This window comes from Azolla caroliniana, unplaced genomic scaffold (assembly GCF_043228905.1).
Source record: "Azolla caroliniana isolate FFs.n. ecotype wild unplaced genomic scaffold, voAzoCaro1.0.p SCAF_8, whole genome shotgun sequence".
NCBI classification, from domain to species: domain Eukaryota; kingdom Viridiplantae; phylum Streptophyta; class Polypodiopsida; order Salviniales; family Salviniaceae; genus Azolla; species Azolla caroliniana.
The window spans coordinates 16,826,343-16,839,831 of NW_028230443.1; the positions used below are offsets into that span (position 1 = coordinate 16,826,343).

At 37.8% G+C, this 13,489-nt stretch overlaps 1 protein-coding gene across 1 annotated transcript; it reads left to right on the forward strand.

Moving 5' to 3' along the window:
* The first annotated feature begins 10,628 nt into the window (after positions 1–10,628).
* Positions 10,629–13,345, forward strand: LOC147861121 (uncharacterized). The gene is made up of 3 exons (XM_087323656.1): positions 10,629–10,894; positions 11,459–11,825; positions 13,002–13,345. Exons 1-3 carry the CDS (start codon positions 10,672–10,674, stop codon positions 13,177–13,179), a joined length of 768 nt encoding a protein of 255 aa, XP_087179782.1. The 5' UTR covers positions 10,629–10,671; the 3' UTR covers positions 13,180–13,345.
* Positions 13,346–13,489: the final 144 nt, after the last annotated feature.

Consider the following 13,489-nt stretch of genomic DNA (forward strand, 5'->3'; position numbering starts at 1 on the left):
GCTTAGCTAAAAAGAGCAATATTAGCTATGGGCTTGATTTTGGCTCAAATCGAACAGAATAGTTAAGCCATGGTTTAATGGTTTATTGGTTCCAAAAAAATTTAATGGTTTGGATTTTTAATAAACGGTTCGGTTTTAGTTAGGTTTGGTTCTACAACTCAAGTTTATTGATTTATAGGTTTAAATGGTTTGGTTTAAAGGTTTATTGGTTAACTTTTTTTCCCCCTTAATCGTTTTTTATTGATCTAATAAATATAGTTTAAATGCTTATTCAATTTAATGTATTTTTGTTTATTTGGATTCTTAATTAGTTTGATTTAAATGGTTAAGTTTAAATTTTTTATTAAATGGTTTGGTTTGGTTTCAACTTTTCCCTAAATTGTTTGGTTTACCTTTTCTTAAACGATTTGTTTTAGATGGCTTCAAAGTTAATAAACGGTTTGGTTTGGTTTTTGTTTTATATAAACAGTTTGGTTTGGTTTCAAGGGAAAGAAACTGAACCGAATCGGGCCCATTGCCAACCATAACCACGTTAATACAGACTTGAGAGGTCAAGCCTCCTTGATAAGAAGGTAACCCACCTTCTAATATAGGCAAAAATGTTAAGACCTTGTGTGTTCACAAAGTTGGCTACTTCATGTAAAGTGATTAAGGTTATCTGACACTGTAGTCTTGTAGATTTATAAATTTATAATTAACACACGTATTCATCATAAGATTAGGGGAACCAATGATAAACCTATCTCAATAGCAATTATGGTTATGTACATAACATTGTGGTACTCCATAGAGATCGTCAAGCGAAAATCCATTTCTCATACTCCTACCATAGATGCCTACTATTAGAGATCTAGGTACTAAAGTAAGCTTAAGATAAGGATAAACTAATGATAGATAGAAAGGAGAAAGAGAAAGAAGGGTGCCGATCCACCCGACCACCCCCGAGCGAAGGGATCGAGATAGACTTGAGCCTCGATCAGCGTCCCATACCACCGTCGTGGCGTCGAGTCGTACCTGGTGCTGGCGCGCTCGCTACAAGAGTTGACCTACCACAAGAGCAGAGTCTCGATGTAGTCAAAAGATGATCAAATGAGGGTAGTTAGGCCTCTTATTTATAACGATACCCAAGGCCCCCAGGCAAGTTCACACTTGACCTAATGGGTTGTCTCAATCCTGAGGATTAAATGTAATCCTCCCCTTCTTTACACTCTCGTTTACCCTCACACTTATCCACATGTATAGAATACTACGGTAAATTCTCACCACGGGATATTAAATGGTCATGCCCGTAACATACTCCCCTTCTTTAAAACATTGCACTCTTGCAATGGAAAGTTAGGGAAGTTTGTTCTTAGAGTATTCTCGCGTTCCCATGTGGCATCTTTGATAGATTTGTCCATCCATTTAATTTTAAATTCTCGGATTTCTTTAATATGTAACTTTTTTGTTTTAACATCGAGAATTCTTTCTGGTACATGTGGTTTCGAAGATAAATCTTCAGAAGTAACCAGAGTTTCAGTTGTAACTATGTTGTCGCCAGAACCTAGAAGTTCTTTTAGACGACTCACATGGAAGACTGGATGAATTCCAACACCATCGGGAAGAGCGAGACGATAGGCTGATGACCCAATGCGTTTGAGGACTGTAAAAAGTCCACAAAACCGTGGGGCTAACTTAGCGCACTTACCCGTGGACAATGTCTTAGAATTGTGAGGTACACGTAAAAATACCTTCTGTCCAGGGTTGAATACACGAGTTTGCCTATGATGGTCGGCATAAAAACGCACTCTATCTTGAGTTGTTTTTATATTATCTCGTGCAATATGCAACATATCTTGCATATCCCGAAGAAAGTTTTGTGTACTTCGCAACTCATCATGATGTATATTAACATCAATCGGGGCTCGTGGTTGAAAACCATACATCAACATAAAAGGACTATATCCCGTTGACGTATGCTTGGAGCTGTTATAAGCAAACTCCAAAATTGGGAGATAACGTTCCCATTTTGTTGGTTTTGCACCAACGTATGCTCAAAGCATGTCCTCAATAATTTGATTTACTCGTTCTGTTTGTCCATCGGATTGAGGATGATCCGTGGAGCTCATGCTCAACGTAGTTTCTAACTTCTTAAAGACTTGCGTCCAGAAATCACTAGTAAACTTTGGATCTTGATCACTCACGATATCCATCGGTAACCCATAAAAACGAAATAATTCGTCAACGAATTGGTAAGCTAATTCAGGAGTTATTACCGTGGTTTTAGTAGCAATAAATCTGGCCATTTTAGTTAGTCGATCAACGACAACCTAGATGGCATCATGGCCTTTTTGGGTGCGAGGAAGGCTAACAATAAAATCCATGGATATACTTTCCCACTTATTATTAGGAATGTCCAAGGGATGTAAAAGTCCTGTGGCTTTAAGCCGCTCAGCTTTGTTAACCTGACACTGGTGACATTTAGTCACATAGCTATGTATGTCAGGACGCATCTTAGGCCAATAAAATTGAGTGGAGATGAGAACGAGTGTACGATGTATTGCAGGGTGCCCTACTGAGGGTGCATCATGGCATTAAAAAAGAATCCTCTTTTTGACCTCGGGTAAATCTGGAACACAAACCTTCCCATTACGGTAGAGCAAACCGTTAGCAATGTGGAAGTATTCCTTCGAGGATGTGGTGGTGTCTGTTCCAGACTCAACTCTTGCCCAGTATTTTGCAAAATAACTGTCATCAGGATACTTTCCTCGAAGGTGATCATAAAGATCTGATGTTATTTCAGTGAAGCTAAGCATGTTAACTTCACGGATGCGACTTAGTGCATCAGCGACAGTGTTCATGGAACCTTTACGATATCGTATGGAAAAATCAAAGTCTTGGATGAGATTAGTCCATCGTGCCTTACGACCTTTTAGGTCTTGTTGGTCACAAAAATATTTCAAGGACTCGTGGTCCGTAGTTACCATAAAGCGATTTCCATAAAGATAATGGCGCCATGTTTTGAGCGCGTGTATAACTGCAAATAATTCCTTTTCTTGAACGGTATACTGACATTGAGCAGAATCAAGTTTCTCGAATGCTATTGGTTTACCATCTTGATACAAGACAACACCTATAGCATAATCGCTTGCATCGGTTTCAACCTCAAAAGGTTTTGAAGGATCAGGTAAAAGAAGTGAAGGAGCCTCGCAAACCAGGTCCTTGAGTTCCTTAAAGGTGAGGTCTAATGTAGCATTCCACACAATAGGTTTTGTAGACTTACGCGTTTGACCTTTTAAAAGATTAGTAAACGGCGTCGTCAATTGGGGGTAATTACGAAGAGACTTTCGCAAAAACCCGACAAAACCAAGGAATGATCGAACTTCTCGAATATTCCGAAGAGTGGGCCAAAGCTTGATTTTCTCAATGCGAGAAGGATAAATTTCAAACTCCTCGTTCAGTTATGAGATGTCCTAGATAAGTAATTGATTTCTTGAAGAACTCACATTTTGAGATCTTCGCATAAAACTGTTTGTCACGCAATGTTTGTAAAACAAAGCGGACATGTCTAGCATGTTCTTTTAATGTACGGCTATAAACTAAAATATCATCCAAGAAAATAACGACAAATTTTCCAAGTTATTCTCGGAAAATGTCATTCATTTCTTGTTGAAAAGTAGTCGGAGCATTGGTCAAACCAAAAGGCATAACCAAAAACTCGTAATGGCCATAACGCGTACGAAATGCCATTTTAGGAACATCGTCCTCACTTATTCGTATTTGATGGTAGCTAGTACGGAGATCAAGTTTCGTAAAATACCGAGCTCCCTGGAGACGGTCAATTAGATCGTCAGCCCGGGGCAATGGGTACGAATTCTTGATCGTCACTTTATTCAAGCGTTGGTAATTAATACACATACGCCATGTGCCCTCTTTCTTTTTTACCAAGAGAACTGGTGCACCCCCTGGAGATTTACTATAACGTATATAACCCATTCGTAAATAGTCCTTGAGTTGCTTAGATACCTCATCTTCTTCGGATCGACTTAAGCGATACGGAGGTATACTTATTGGTGCAACACTAGGTACAATATCTATACAATGGTCTATATTACGTTTAGGAGGTAACCCATCAGGTAGTTCACTTGGAAAAACATCATGAAAATCATTTAAGATTTCATCAAGTTGTTGTTGTTCAAAATATGTTAATTGAACCGGAACATTATCGATATTGTAAACGTGAATGTCCAGATCAAGTACACAATAAAATAACGTAGAACAAGACAACTCGGATTTTGATGAACACGAGGAAACAATCGAGAGGGATTGTTTTTTGATACATTGAATAAAATGTGTACAATCGTTCAATACTAAAGAAATGGAATGGCGAACCCAATCAATAAATAAAGAAGAGTTTTTATTATAAAACCAGGGATAACCCAGTATTACATTGGTGGTACAAAGATTCATTACATGGAAGTCTACATCCTCTATATAAGTATCAGTAGAAATTCCTAATGAATGAATCACCCCGTTGATGTATTGTACTCTTCCATCAGCCAAGTGCATTGTGTAGGTGTTATCACTTACGGTGGGTTGGATTCCCCATATCTGAACCAAACGATCATTCACAAAATTGTGTGAGCTTCCCGAATCAAATAAAAATTGTACGGGAGATCCATTGATATACCCGTTTGCACGTAGTAAATCATTGGGACCCAATACATAGTGAGGGAAAGAACATTGACAATTACTTAAATGATGTGTATAGACCTGAAGGACATTAGGAATCTAACCTTTATGGTCTGAAGCTTTAGGTTTGCTGTCGTGCTCTTTCCGTTGGAGCTTTCGACATTGCTCTTTTGTGTGACCCTTCTTTTTGCAGAATACGCAAAAAGGATGTTGTCGCTTACAATCGCGATCCAGGAATTCGTTGGGTGTCTTGCGTTTCCCAACAAATTGCGACAGCTTAGTCCCGGGCGCTTCGTTGGGTTTGTTGTGGTCCTTCTTCGAAGTGTGTTGATAGCGAAGAACTATTTCAATGGCCTTTTCGAAGGATTTTGGATCCTTATCATGCACTATCCAGTGATAGTCCGAATTGGGGATTCCATTGACAAAACAAGCTATCAACCAATTGTCCCCTTCTAGACCCGATTTTTGGATTTGGGTTCTAGCATGGTGAACATAGTCTTCTAGCGAGGAAAATTTCCTACTAGAGAGGTTCATTAAAGCTTGTGCTGCCTCGGTTCGAGAGGGAGGTTGCAGAAATTGGCCCTTAAAAACCGTGACAAAATCTGTCCAGGTATCGGGCAATTTCCCCATAGTACGGAGCCCACACCACCAGGCGGCGGCCTTACCCCCGAGTTCTCGGCCGACATATACAATCTTCGTACTATCTGGCGTGGGATAGAGCTCAAAATGAGACTCCCATCGTCCCAGCCATGTGCAGATTGCTTCTTCGGTTCTTTCCTTTTTGTCTCCCGTAAATGGCTTAACGACAAATGATGGTTCACCTTGTCGCTCATCAGGTCTATTAGTCTCATGTTGTAGACTAATGACACGCGCCTCAAGAGCACTCTGAGATTGCCGAAGTTCGGTCATTTGTTGAGCGGTGAAACTAAGGTATTGGCTTATTTGTGCCAAATACATCTCAGTGGACATTTGTCTAGGAGGATTCCCTTGAGTTCCTTCCGCTTGAGCGGATGACATCGGGTCGTTAATTTGAGCCATTAAAGATTATTTCTGGAAAAGAAATAGGATAAGGTCAGAGAGATAGTCATAACATCATGTCGTGATGTAAACATATCATGGGAAAACATTAATCGATATCATGATCTCACGTTAATACCCCTCTAGACGTATGAGATGAGGTTCAAGATCAGGTTACTATGGTAACACAAAGGTGTTTTAAAAACCATGGGGGTGACAATTTAATGTCTTTCCCTAATCTCTATATCGATTTTTTCATGGCGGCTCCCCGAGGCTCAACCATGTATGTTCGCGTCATGAGTAGTTTATACACGAAAAAAATGTTAACAATACTATGTTTCTTTGCCAACATATGTGGTTTCGGCTCTTTAAGTCCTATTACGAGGACCCCGAGGTGCACTTAGACCTTAAGTCTAAACATGTGTTATAGTCATATGTATGAAGGATATTGTATGGTCTTGGTCATATTTGAACTCGAGACCTCGAGAACAAATACATTAAACACTTGAGCTAACCAAGTACGTTGCTCTTCTCGAATGCTTAATGTTTGATGCGTATAAGAGATATGCGAGGCATTTGATCATATACGTTTTTTTTAAAAGAACATATATGTCAAGGGTCCTTATTTCGCCCTCATTTACCAAAACTATGTTGGTACGTTACCTAACCTCAAGTCTCGTAATTACGATGGCATACGCCAAAGTGCAACCTAATGGTCAAGCCAAATGAGCCCTCGTTTCGTAGTAGGCCCACGTGGCCCATCACATGATCACGTCATTATGAATGCCTCTCGTAAGAACGAGCTCATGGTGGCATCGTATCCATGTAACGAGGGAGGGATGTTGGATACATGTGTCATTGGAGCGACCTCACTTGAAGTGGGTCACGCCCTACGTACTCAACATCATTATGGCTATATGCGTTTCTTTACGTAACGAAATTGAGGTCATCAACGGGGTTGTCAACAATCAAAAATTGTTGAAAAAGGGATGGTGACAACGCCATTCTCACAAAAATGTGAGGACGGCCACCAACATCCTTTTCCCGACAAGGACAACTTTCGATATAATCACGTAATAATGAATATACACCATATGTTTACTTATCACATATATACGATCAAATACGTATATACGTGACCACATATGCCTATATTAAACATATCGTTATATTAAATAGCCACAAATGATGTGATCGAGATACGTAATCGAGGTATATACCTCTACGCACACGAAACATCCACAAATAAGAGATCATCGTAATACACAATTGAGGTATTGACCTCTTACGCATACGAGACCAAACACATATCCTTTACAACAATTGAAGGTATTAAACTCATACACAAACGTAACATATGTTCGTGAACATAATACGTAATTGAGGTATTAACCTTGTACGCATACGACACTCATCACATATTATTTATATGTCAAACGAGGTATTGACCTTGTGCACATATGTAAACATTTTAGATAATCAATTAAAGACCACTACAACATCATTGACTTAATGAAAAAAAATGACATATAAACTAAACACATGATTAGATGGGAGAAGAGAGAATAGAAAAAAAAAATACGGAAAGAGTTACCGAAGTTCTTTGTTGATCGTTGTTTGGATCAAGGCCGACCGCACATCGATCGATCACCATCAATCAAAAGACAAAAGACAAACAAAGAAACATTAGTACATAGCTCTGATACCAAATATTAGAGATCTAGGTACTCAAGTAAGCTTAAGATAAGGATAAACTAATGATAGATAGAAAGGAGAAAGAGAAAGAAGGGTGCCGATCCACCCGACCACCCCCGAGCGAAGCGATCGAGACGGACTCGAGCCTCGATCAGCGTCCCATACCACCGTCGTGGCGTCGAGTCGTACCTGGTGCTGGCGCGCTTGCTACAAGAGTTGACCCACCACAAGAGCAGAGTCTCGATGTAGTCAAAAGATGATCAAATGAGGCTAGTTAGGCCTCTTATTTATAGCGATACCCAAGGCCCCCAGGTAAGTTCACACTTGACCTAATGGGTTGTCTCAATCCCGAGGATTAAAAGTAATCCTCCCCTTCTTTACACTTTCGTTTAACCCTCACACTTATCCACGTGTATAGAATACTACGGTAAATTCTCACCACGGGATATTAAATGGTCATGCCTGTAACACCTACTCCTAAGCCAAACACACATAAACTGATTAGAAGATGATGTGACAAAATGTTTCAAAATAATGATATTTAAAGTTGCAACATGGCTCAAATGACTTCAATAATCAAATGTGTAAGGCCTTTGTACCCAATATTCTCCTCGTCCTTTTATTATTAGAAAAATATTTGCCATCTAAGATTTGCCAACATTTTAAGGCCATTACCAAAGGAAACTTTCCCATTATTTGTCACAAAAGAAACATTTTCACATGAAATCGAAGATGTTATTACCATCACACATCCAACATTTGATGGGTTGTAGTTGACAATCTAACTAAAATGGTTTGGTTTATTGCTACTAGCACCACGGTAATAACTCCTAAATTGGCATATGAGTTAATATTATGTTTTTATGGGTTACAGATGGATATTGTGAGTGATCACAATTTAAAGTTTACTAGTGACTTTTGGACGCATTAAGTCTTTAAGAAGTTGGAAACTACCTTGAGCATGAGCTCCACGGATCATCCTCAATTCGATGGACATATAGAACGGGTAAATCAAATTATTGAGGACATGGTTTGAGTATGCGCTGCTACGAAGCCAACAAAATGAGAATGTTATCTCCAAGCATACATTGACGGGATATAGTCATTTTATGTTGATGTATGGCTTTCAGCCATGAGCCCTAATTGATATTAATATACATCGTGATGAGTTGAAAAGTACATAAAACTTTCTAAGGGATATGCAAGATATGTTGCATACTGCACGAGATAATATAAAATAGCTCAAGATAGAGTGTCTTTTTATGCCGACCATAACAGGCAACCTCGTATATTCAACCCTAGACAGAACGTCTTTTTATGTGCACCTCACGATTCTAAGACATTGTCTACGAGCAAGTGCGTTAAGTTAGCTCCGAAGCTTTGTGAACCTTTCACAATCCTCAAAGACATTGGTTCATCATCCTATCATCTCGCTCTTCTTGATGGTATTGAAATCCATCCAAGTTTTCATGTAAGTTGTCTAAAAGACCTTTTTGGTTCTAGTGATAATATAGCTACAACTGAAACTCTGGTTAGTTCTGAAGATTTAGCTTCTCAACCACATGTACTAAAGAAATTTTTTGATGTTAAAACAAAACATATGCATTCAAAAATAAACGAGAATTTAAAATTAAATGGATGGATAGGTCTATAAAAGTAGTTACATGGGAACAAGAAAACACCATTAAAACTAACTTCCCTAACTTTGCATGTTACAAGAGTGCATAGTTTTAAAGACGGGAAATGTGTTACGAGCATGACCATATTTTATCCTATGGTAGTTTGTATTGTAGTATTCTACACATGGGGATAAAAGTGTGAGGATTAATTGAGAGTGTAAAGAAGGAAGGATTACTTTAATCCTAGGGATTGAGACAACCCATAAGGGTCAAGTGTGAACTTGATTGGGGGCTTTAGATATGGCTATAAATATGAGGCCTAGCTAATATCATTGGACACATCATTCAATTACGTTGAGATTGTCATCTTGTGGTGAACAAACTCTTGTATCGAGCATGTGCAAGTACCATGTTTGACTCAAAGCCACGACGGTGGTATCTAATGTCGATCAAGGGTTGGGTTTGTCTCGGTCCCTTCGCTCGGGGGTGGTTGGGTGGATTGACACCCTTTTGTCTCTCTCTTTCTCTTTACTGTCTATCATTTATTTCCTTATTTCATGCTTACATTAGAAATAATCTCTGACAAAAACACACAATTATATCAATAAATGTGTGCGAAAAACTTAGTGTGGTCACCACTACATGGGTAGTTGGGACATGTTGCATCAACAATAGGCAAGATGACCACTCCACTGAGGAAAGAAATCCGACTTGTCCCAATAAACAAATTTGCCACATCGTCCCATCCTTCAACTTTTGTAGATATGTGCTAACTCCATGCCGACCATCAAATACAAAAGCATTGTGTATATCCTAATTAAGATGCAACCCCCAAATCGGAAATAGGAAAATGATCTCCTCTATCATATCTTGGGTCAACCGACGTGAATTGTGCAAACACCCACCATCTTGGTGTCAAATAACAATGTCACAAACATAACCTTTGGTTTAGAGCTATACCAACATTCAACTCTTTCATATGTTGTATGCAAAACTCTCCTGATGCCCTCATAAGTTTCTGTGCATCTCTCCAAGTAGTTGCCAGAAAGAGAGAAAGAGAGAAAGAGAGAGAAAGACAAGAAAAGCACCACATCATCTGTGTTGATGGACTACATTCCCAATGACTACAACTTCAGGACGAGCACCACATCATCTGTATCGATGAACTACATTCCTGATGACTACAACTTCAGGAAGAGCACCACATCATCTATATTGATGGACTACATTCCCAATGATTACAACTTCAGGAAAAGCACCACATCATCTGTGTGTGATGGACTGCATTCCCGATGACGACAACTTCTTCAATGTCGTCTTCTGTTATAGACTTGGTGGCCATTTTGTTCAAATTCGTGAACGCAAAGAAAGGACGAGTGGGGATTGAATCAATCGATACATATGAAATCGCCTCTGGGCAAGACAAAAATGTCCATTTTGTTCGAATTCATGAATGCAAAGGGAGGAACAAGTGGGGAGCGGATTCGATCGATACATAGGAATCGCATCTGGGGCCTGGGCAGGACAAGGCAAGAAAAACAAAGAAAAAGGCTCAGGGGCATTTGAGGGAATAAAGGAAAACTCAGGGGTATTCTTGTGAGGACAGCCTTAACTGATGAAAAGAAGAAGAAGAAGAAGAAGAAGAAGAAGGGTTTAAGATTAATAAGAGATGTCAAGGTTTCTCAGACAAATCCCTCGTCTTTTTCTCATTACATCTCAGGCAGAACTCCGCTACATCCATTCCCTCTCTTCTTCTTCTTCTTCTTCTTCTTCTTCTTCATCATCATCATCATCATCATCATCATCATCATCATCCCCCTCCTCTTCTTCTGAGGATGATCTTGATTTGCTCAAATCTCTGCAGCTGCAAATCCAGAACAAGTCCCAGATCGGTAATCTATCTGTTACTTCATTTAAGACACAATTCGTTTTGTTAAGCTCTTTTAGTTTTTTTTTTAAGCGTCATTCTTTAGGGTTTTATAAGATTGTTTTAGGTTTTTCTTTCTCGTTTAATCTTGTTCTTCTGTGCATTTTTTTATCAGGGTTTCTTCATTCCTTCTAAATGCTTATTCACTCTGTTTTTATTTATGCGCGTTTAAAGTTTTACTCTATAAAACTCCAAATGGATAATTTTTTATACATTTTCAGGCATGTATCTATATTTAGTAGCATTTATACGTTTTCTAGGGTTTCAATATGAGATGTGATGTTTTTTACTAGCATGTTTGATTCTATTCAATGCTTCTATTTTTTTGCATCTCTTTGGGTTTACAGTGCATTATTTTTAATTGCTACCATGATTTACTCTACTTAATGGTTCTCTTTTCTATATGCATGTTTAGGGTTTCAATTTGAGGTATGCTGTAGTTAGTATGGTCTATATGTTTTAATTGGCTTTACATTTTTAATGGTTCCCTATGACATATTATTTTTTAATCAGCATGATTCATTATTAGGCTCTTTGAAGGAAACCCTAATTCAACTACCACATCCATTTCACATGGTAAATCGGCCGAACACAAAAGAGCTCTTCTTACATAGGCAATTCGGAGAGGAAAACATTGAGATTTCATGTGTGTATCATGACCAAACATACGGTGAAGAATATGATGAAGAGGAAGACGGCTTTGATCCTCGGGACCCGAATGTACCCATGAAGATGGTTCAAATGTTTATCCATATTTCAGTAGGTACCCTGATGCCTTTCCTGGAGATAGTTTGTTGTGCTTTTGAGAACAAATCTACAATTGAAAAAGTGTTATTAAAGGATGGAGACCACAGTTCAAAGCTTGGAGAATGCCCTTATGAGGGTCCTGACATATCGTAAGGATCAAAATTTTGTTTTCCCTTTGTTAATGGTTATTTTAGATTGTAGTCTCTCTTAATATTAATTATTTTATTTTATAATCTTTCTCGTAGCATTAAGAATTTGATTATATCATCTTTTGTAATGTAATTTTCTTTATTTGGGATTTTCTTTTTAGTGTTAAATATTTGATTTTGGATTCCCTTTGTTAATGTTGATTTACTAATTTTAATTTCTTGATTGCATGATCTTTCTTAATGAGCTTCATTCCTTAGATTGTATTGTTTCTCGCAGTTCTTAGTATTAAGAATTTGATTATATCATCTTTCGTAGTGTAACGTTTTTTATTTAGGATTTTCTTTCTTAGGCTTAAATATTTGATTTTAGATTTCCCTTTCTTATTGTTGATTGCTAATGTTAATTACTTGATTGTGTCGTCTTTCTTAATGTCTCTCATTTTGTTAATTGCTTGATTGTATCGTTTTTTAAAGTTGATTACTTGATTGTGACATATTTTTGCATGTTTATTGCTTGACTATATCATCTTTCTTAATCTTATTTTACTCAGATTTCGGATCATGATTTTTTTGAAATTATTAGGTCCAGGGAAATGCCCATCATTTCACCTGGTAAGACGATATTGTGAAGATCATACTGTAAAGACCATATTATGAAGCTATATGAGAGCTAGACATCTCTTAAGGTTCTATCTCATTTCTTTATCGTGTTTCTTAATGGTAATCTACTTCTTTTTCGGGATCATGATCCGCATAAAATGGCCAATATAGAAGTGGCCCTAGATCCTGACATATCGTTAGTCTGTCTTGAGTATTTGTATTGTCTGTCTTTCTCACAATGTTTGAGAATTGTTTTCTGTCCTAGTCATCACAAATTAATATGGAATTATGAGAAAATGCTGGGAATTTGTAGTGTCTTAGAAGAAAATCTGCATATTTCTATCTGATATTGTTCTATTGAAAAATATGTTTCTGACTAGAATGAAATTAGCATTTTATTCAAGGAGGGCATCTTTTCCTGAAAACTAGTCTTTCTAGTCCTATTTTCTTGTTAAATCAATGAAGATCATACTCGTTTGTATCGTCTTTTATTTCCTAATTTATTTGTATTAAGGACTTTTATTTTCCCTCATCAAATAACTTGATCTACTTTTAATGAACACCTGATGATTTTAGGAAATTGAATGACAAGATAAAGGCAGCCTTTGTAGAATATCTCACTGTGCGAGGAGTCGATGATCACCTCAGCAAGTTTCTTCTCGATTTCATGCCTATCAAGGATCAAGAAGAGTATTCAAGGTGGCTCCGGAAAATAGAGGGATTTATCCAAAGTAGTCCACAAAGCGGGAATTGAGTATTCTTTTGCAAAGATAATTATCTTGAGTTTCATCTTTCAGGATGCTGGACCCATTCCTTTGTATAACAGCCTTTTACCGAATTTTACCCAACCCAACATTTTGAGGTACAAACCAACATGTATATTTCACATGCCTCACAATTTTTGATTGTCAGATATATTGGGAAGATGAAAGGACACTTATAATGAGTACTCTTTTTCAATGATAATTTCCATGAGTTTTTAAAAAAAAATCCTAGATAAAGGTGGTTTGTTTAAAGTTTTTAATTATGAGGGAGCTGAGAGTTCTTTTTCAAAGATAATTTGA

Excerpts from the sequence above, each read along its gene's own strand:
- LOC147861121 (XM_087323656.1), top strand. The coding sequence starts at position 10,672 with ATGTCAAGGTTTCTCAGACAAATCCCTCGTCTTTTTCTCATTACATCT. Across the intron at positions 10,895-11,458 it reads CCAGAACAAGTCCCAGATCG|GCTCTTTGAAGGAAACCCTA; the intron begins GTAATCTATCTG and ends ATTCATTATTAG. Across the intron at positions 11,826-13,001 it reads TATGAGGGTCCTGACATATC|GAAATTGAATGACAAGATAA; the intron begins GTAAGGATCAAA and ends TGATGATTTTAG.